This window comes from Trichinella spiralis, assembly GCF_000181795.1.
Source record: "Trichinella spiralis strain ISS 195 chromosome Unknown Scfld5051, whole genome shotgun sequence".
Lineage (NCBI taxonomy): Eukaryota > Metazoa > Nematoda > Enoplea > Trichinellida > Trichinellidae > Trichinella > Trichinella spiralis.
The window spans coordinates 1-6,571 of NW_003531990.1; the positions used below are offsets into that span (position 1 = coordinate 1).

At 35.1% G+C, this 6,571-nt stretch overlaps 2 protein-coding genes across 2 annotated transcripts; both read left to right on the forward strand.

Annotated features, from left to right (window-relative positions):
• Window positions 1–34: 34 nt before the first annotated feature.
• Tsp_12543 (conserved hypothetical protein) lies at window positions 35–2,373 on the forward strand (the record flags this gene model as incomplete). Its single annotated transcript, XM_003366990.1, has 9 exons — window positions 35–128; window positions 233–253; window positions 524–658; window positions 851–907; window positions 964–1,091; window positions 1,151–1,330; window positions 1,605–1,722; window positions 1,750–1,887; window positions 1,939–2,373. Coding segments are annotated over 9 exons (1,306 nt in total), but the record flags the coding sequence as incomplete, so codon positions are not given.
• Window positions 2,374–4,038: 1,665 nt separating this feature from the next.
• Window positions 4,039–6,455, forward strand: Tsp_12544 (conserved hypothetical protein; the record flags this gene model as incomplete). The annotated part of the gene is made up of 2 exons (XM_003366991.1): window positions 4,039–4,259; window positions 6,218–6,455. Coding segments are annotated over exons 1-2 (459 nt in total), but the record flags the coding sequence as incomplete, so codon positions are not given.
• Between the last annotated feature and the right edge of the window lie 116 nt (window positions 6,456–6,571).

Below are 6,571 nucleotides of genomic sequence, written 5' to 3' on the forward strand. Positions count from 1 at the left end.
CTAACGAAAGAAGCTTTTTTATATAATGTTTTAGACTTGTAAAAACCAGAACCAATGCAGTTCTGGAAAGCAGTTTTATACATGTGCTGCAAATGGAAATCAGAAAGACGAACTGTGAATGGCGTGATGTAAGTATAGCCTCTAATGGAATGTAGTTTTCAAAAACTGAAGCTTAAAACTGTAAATTCGTAACGTATCTGTGTAACATTCAGAAATATTATTTGTTTTTCAGAGATTCATGCAAACAGCAGTAGTTATGCTGATTTAATTCCTTAAACAAAAAAATTATAATATAAATAAATTATAACTGGCTGCATCAGTATTTTTTCGGTTTGTTTAATACACATTGATAAAAGAATTAAAAGAATATAATTATTAATACGATCTGTTTCAAGTAAAATGCAGTAGTGCAAATAGTTTTAAAAATATTTTTCATTTTACAACAAAAAACAATGGATAAGACTATTTTTGAATTTATTTATTTCAGTTCTTTTTTTATTCATTTTATTTATTATTTGCACAGGTAAGAGACTGGGGTTCAGATACTGCATGCAAAGTCCTCGATAAGGAGAAATTTTATACGTGCATATGGACGGGCGAAGTAGATGGTCGCAGAGTAACAAAACAATATGGCGTCATGTGTGGTGAATATTCTTCAGTAAGTTCTGTCTTTAATGCATATGAAATAATTTGTTTCAGGCAAATTCTTATCAGTTTTTGTTCAATACAAAAAATTTCAAATAAGGAAACCATTATCAGCATAATATGAATATTTTATATTGAGCCATGTTTCTAAAATCAGACTTTTTCCAATTGAATAATAATTAATTCATATACTATTTTTATTTAGAATTTATTCGGTACCACAGACTACCTTTGCGATAGGTTAAAGTACAGTACTACGGATGTAAGACTTTTTATTAATAATAATGAAATGAAGTTATTTAACGGCATCGTTTCAAGATGCGACGTGTTATGCTTGCTACTGTCAAAGCAGATAAATCGTCACTAAAGATATATAAGCCTCCAGAGTTTTCAGCTACAATTTCTGAATTTGGTACTCATTTCGATGATTTTACTCCCAGTGAGAAGTATGTTTCCTGCGTATTTAAAGTTCATTATCTGTTGTTCATAAGGTAAAAATGTTCAGAACTGTTGAAGCATATTTTAATGACAAAGATGGTACAATTGATCGTCGTAGTATGGCATTTAAACAATACGAATTGAAAGACGGTCGTCCAGTAAATCCTGCTGGTTTCACTGGAATTCAAGGTCGAGGTTTACTCCCTCGATGGGGACCAAATATTTTCTGCATTTTTCTTGTAACGAGGTAAAATTTCAAATTTCACAAATCATTCTTTACGGATAAAATAGAATAGCAATTAAATTGTAATATATTACTTGCTCAGCATTTTAATTATATGAGACGTGTATTTTAGTTCATATTTCTGATCAGCTGATGTGTCTCTAAGAAATTTTTTGGCTTAAATGTATTTTAAATTTTCAAAGGTTTTGATTTAAAAAGTTATGCAAAATAATTTTTCGGTAATTTAGATTTCTTTCTTGTATGAAACGTTATGATATTTTATTAACTGTAATTTCAGAGGAACTGGTGAGGACCTCGAAGTCTTAACGGTTGCAAGTGATGGAAATTCGTTGGAACTTCCTAAAGTGCTGTCTTTTCTTCAAATAAAATATTTGGAATTAACTTTTCACAATAAAGTTTAAATTAAAAATTTCTGTTTTTAGATGTATGTTGATAACCAAGAAGCATCAACATTAAGAATGAAGTTATTAGAAGAAATGTATAACAGCAGAGCTCAAGATAAAATTACTAGAGAAGATTTGATGGGGATTGTTAAGAAAGCAATGAAAAAAAGTTTAATGGTATTATGCTAACTGCTAAAATATTTAAATGCATCTGAAATAATATTTTAGGTGAAACTGGGCTTTACCCCAGATGCGTTGAACACAGACAATGCATGGATGGAAACGTTAATGGTACAAATTAAGGATAAGAAAAAAAAGCACATTGGTAAAGTAGATCTGAAGTCATCGACATCGAAAGGAGTGGAATGGAAAAAGATAGATAATGAAACAAAACAAAGTTTAATAAGTACCTTGAAAAGCATTGTTGGAGATGAAAATCTGAATGAAACTTCATTGAAAATCAAAGATTCAAAGAAAGATTTGAAAACACTTCTTAAAGCTATAAAATATGGTAGTTATTATGGTACAGCTATAAGTGGATTAGTTTTAGTTGGTGCGTGGATTACGGTCGTTTGCACTGGTGCTGTTGTTCCTGTTACTGCTGCACTCATGGTTTTCCTATCTTTTGCTGCACTTGCACTGTATATGCTACTTCATTCATAAACATATATGAAAATCAGTAATTGATGAATACTATATTTTGAAAAATAATTTTGGCCCTCGTTGCTGTATTACATACTGGTAATAAATAAATCAGTAATGGCAGCTATTTGTCAATATTTTTTTCTTTCATCATAAACCAGTGGTTCTCAAGCCATGTCAACGCACCCCCACTCATTAATAAAATTTGTGCAGTTAATGCCCCCTCCCACAAGAAAATGTAGTGCGGTATATATTCTGTGTACGCAAAGCAACATGCTGCTTCAGTTCTACATGAATGCCACAGTTCAATACTGTTTTAGTGCAGAAGTTAATGATAAATTGTGCACAGCTGAAGCTGTTCAGTTAAAACTAAGATGACTAGTAAGAAAATAGCCTAAAGTAGAGCAAACTGTGAGAAACAGTTCACTGGGGAACAAAAAGTCCCGGCATCAAAGCAAAGATGATTATTATGATATGCAGGTAAGCAACTTGTCAATGCTTTATAAATAACATGATGATATCTATTGGTTAAGCATTTCAAGAACCGCATAAATTAAGTGCATTGGCTAAGAAAGTACTTCACTTTGAAACAGAAATGAAGTTTCGAATTTTGAACACCTCTACAGACGTAAAAATTCTTACTTCGCATGTTCCCTGAAACCTCCATATGCCCCCTTAAAGGGTGAGCTTCCCAGGTTGAAAAACACTGCCATAAACGAACGTAATTTAAACTGCAAGATGTGAAATGTGTAAAAATTAAGTAAAGTTTTTTCATTTTTGATGAATAGTCGTTTTTACAACTTTTCGATACATAAATAGAAACAGATGGCAGTTCATTAACAATTATTAATTTCTTGCATTCCATTAATTTATCGCTACAAGATATAATGTACGAATGAAGTCTGTTCAGTGAAGTAAATCAACATGCATAATTTTTTATATAAAAAGAAAAAAGGAATAAAATGTGCACATAAAAAACATAAATCATGCAATATAAACTCGCTGGATATCTGATACGCGAAGACAGGTAAATTTGAAAACGACTATATTACATTTAATTACAAATGCACTAAAGAATAAATGCAAATCCTTTAATTCATCAAAAAATGTTCACAATTTTGTAAAATACAATTTTGGAAACACTTAACAAACAAGATACATTTTAAAAAAATAGCAGATTTCTATGATAATATATAAAAATATATTGAATAAAATTTGTTATATATGTAGCGGTCTTCTGCACTTTCTTGTTAACATCATCAGAACGACTCCTAATGAAGAGAGGAACGTTTGTTGCTGAACAAACAACGGCACACCAACACTGGTCAAAAATTATCTGTGTGTCTTTCCGTTGATATCCGCTTTCGTGTCCGGTGTGGAGTATGCTTCTGGCCATTTTGAAAATTAGTCTTCGATCGTCAAGATGCGCCTTTTTCCCTGTTCTGTCTGTTAGAATGGCTCTACGATGTCGATTTCCATTCGACTTATAGGATACGGGTATATCTGCGGTTGTAGTTGTCCTCTGTGACGCCTGCTTCAGCTCTTTCAACGACTACATTCTTGGCATTTCCTACACCAATCAGCTACACCTTCGCATAATTCAGTGTGGCAAAATCTCTGAAGTACTTTTCACAGAGTTTTCTTTTTTCCCAAACCGTCTATACTTTCAAGGCTGCTGTGTAGACCATGAAGAATTTCTTGTCGCAATATTTGTGGCACCACAAATGGATATCATGTCTTTCCGTGATGGTTGCTGTTTCCGAAGTAGCAGGCGGAATTTTTACCATCATTTTCTGTGACATTTCTGTGAGAAAAGACTTTGTAGGATCTTGCTACTGTCAGGCGGGCACCTGGTTAGAAATGCCAATGCTTCGTTTCGTTCCGCTTCGGCTTGGGATAGCGTTGAGGTAATGCTTCTTTTACTTCGGCTACCTCCACCGCTAGAGCAGAAGCTGCGCGTTCTTAAGCAGCGGCTTCTGTTGACCTACTTTTGGCTAGGCCATCGCTAATAAGTCATCAGCCAGTGCAAATGCTGCTTCACTTATCGCTAATTTCGTTCTGTCCAGCACCATTTCCTCCTACCGGGCTGATTTTGTCATCTCGGCTAACGGCTTTTCTTCCACTCGAACTAAGCAACTCTCATATTCTGTTATCGAATACGCCACATATGAGTTGGTCTTTGGCCATCTGCATTTGGACTACTTCGCCTACTGTAGGAAATGTTTGTTTTGACAATGATACAAGTCGACCACCGTATGACTCGTCGATTTTTTCAATTCTTTGTGTCGCACGTGAAAGTTCCATGCGTCTTTGTTAGTGGTTAATCTGAACGCGTAGTTGGCTTAACAGACGGTATTTAAGGACGCTGTGAACGCTGTAATTCATTTTTAACAAACGTCGTGCGGGCTAATGTAAAACCACGCTCGCATACGGGCGAACCATCTAACAAGGGGCGCTATCCTTCTCTGTCAACATGGACAGGGGTAGTAACCACCGAGTGGTTCCTTGTTGGATCCCACGGATGTCATCAAATTTAACTGTCTTCTTTCTTGTTACCGTCATCAGAACGACTCATAATGGAGAGAGGAAACGTTTGTTGCTCAACGAACAACGGCACACCGACACCGATCAAAACAATACGCACACTAAATCTGGCGCACACACCGAGACTTCATCACTTCCGCCTTCTCTGTTCGATATCGTTCTAGCCAATCAGAATTCAGCTGAGTTTCTCCTTTGTTGATAGGTGGCGCTTCAGCTGTGATCTGTAATCATTTAATCGTAATAATAATTATTAGTGTTGTGAGCTATTTTCGTGTTTTTTTTCCGTTAATTTCCGCTTTATTTGTCACTAGTTACACATATATACGCTATACTGAAGATTATTTGCGTAGTAAAAAATGAAGTATTCATCTATCTCGAAAGTCAGTTAAGAAAAGATAATTAGAAATAAACCACTTAGTCTTCATGTGTATTGCTCTTCATTGAAATTTGAATACAGCATCAGCTAGATCTGGGAAATGAAATTAAAACTAGTAATAAATTTTACAGTACGTCCATATATTTACATAAAATACAAAAAAGTAATGTGGTTAGTGCAAAACTGATGAAAAGGTGGTGATTGCAGCATTGGCGTTCTTACATCAGAAACATTGTAAAAATGTAACATGTGTTGGAAAATAGAAAGTGAAATGTCGCTAATCAAGGTTCACGTGAGCAAAAAGAGACTACGCCGGCGAAATGTTGCAAATCATGGTTTACGTGAGCGAAAAGAGACTACGCCGGCGAAATGCTGATGAAAACAGGAAGAAGCAGAGTAGCGCGTAGGCGTAGTATAAAACCGAACCTGAATAGCGACCAAGCGCAGATTGTGCTTGGCGTGCGTGTTCAGTGCGTTCAGTCGCTGTTGAGCGCGTTGGTTGTTATGAGACATTGTTTCGTATGTTTGTTGGATCGTCGTTCAGCAGATAAAGTTTGCTACAGCCAAGACTGTATTTTGTGATAGCTTGATTAGATTGAATCAGCTGATATTGTGTTTTCGATACATTGGAAAATGATCATTCATGTTTGATTGATCAAATTTGATTCAACACTTTTTGAAATGTGATAATCGATGAAATATTGACAACCGTTGAAGAATTCACTTAAGTCTTCATTCAAAGATTGGATAAAAAAGTGAAATTGATTTTCTTATGGCACCGACTACCGCTGTTTGGTTGAATGTCAACGTTGGTGAGGTTATTGGAAAAAATACGGAATGGACAAACAACAACAACAACCATCCAATCGAGTGGACATCATTCGCTGTGCATCCAACGAAACCACATGATGAAATTTAGCTGTATGGATGATTATAAATATACAGTATGCTTGTGGATAAAAATAGATGTGTGAATCACTTTCTATTGAAAAGTGAATTCAAATATTTTACAATGCTCGAATCAGATGAGCTGATCTGTCTGTCATCTCATCTGCTTGATTCAAATACACTGCGTGGCTTATACAAAGTGGACAAAGTTGCTTTTTTGTCGCATCTCGTTGGTGACATGCATATTTCAATGGTTTCAAGGATTGTCATGTCGATGGCCAGAATTCTCATCTACGTGAGTGCACATCAATTTTTCCAGATTTGTTATGCGCCTGGCAGTGGTTGATTCACACCCATTTATTCAAGAACTTAATTTATGCTGAAAAAATCTTTCAACATTATTAATTTCAA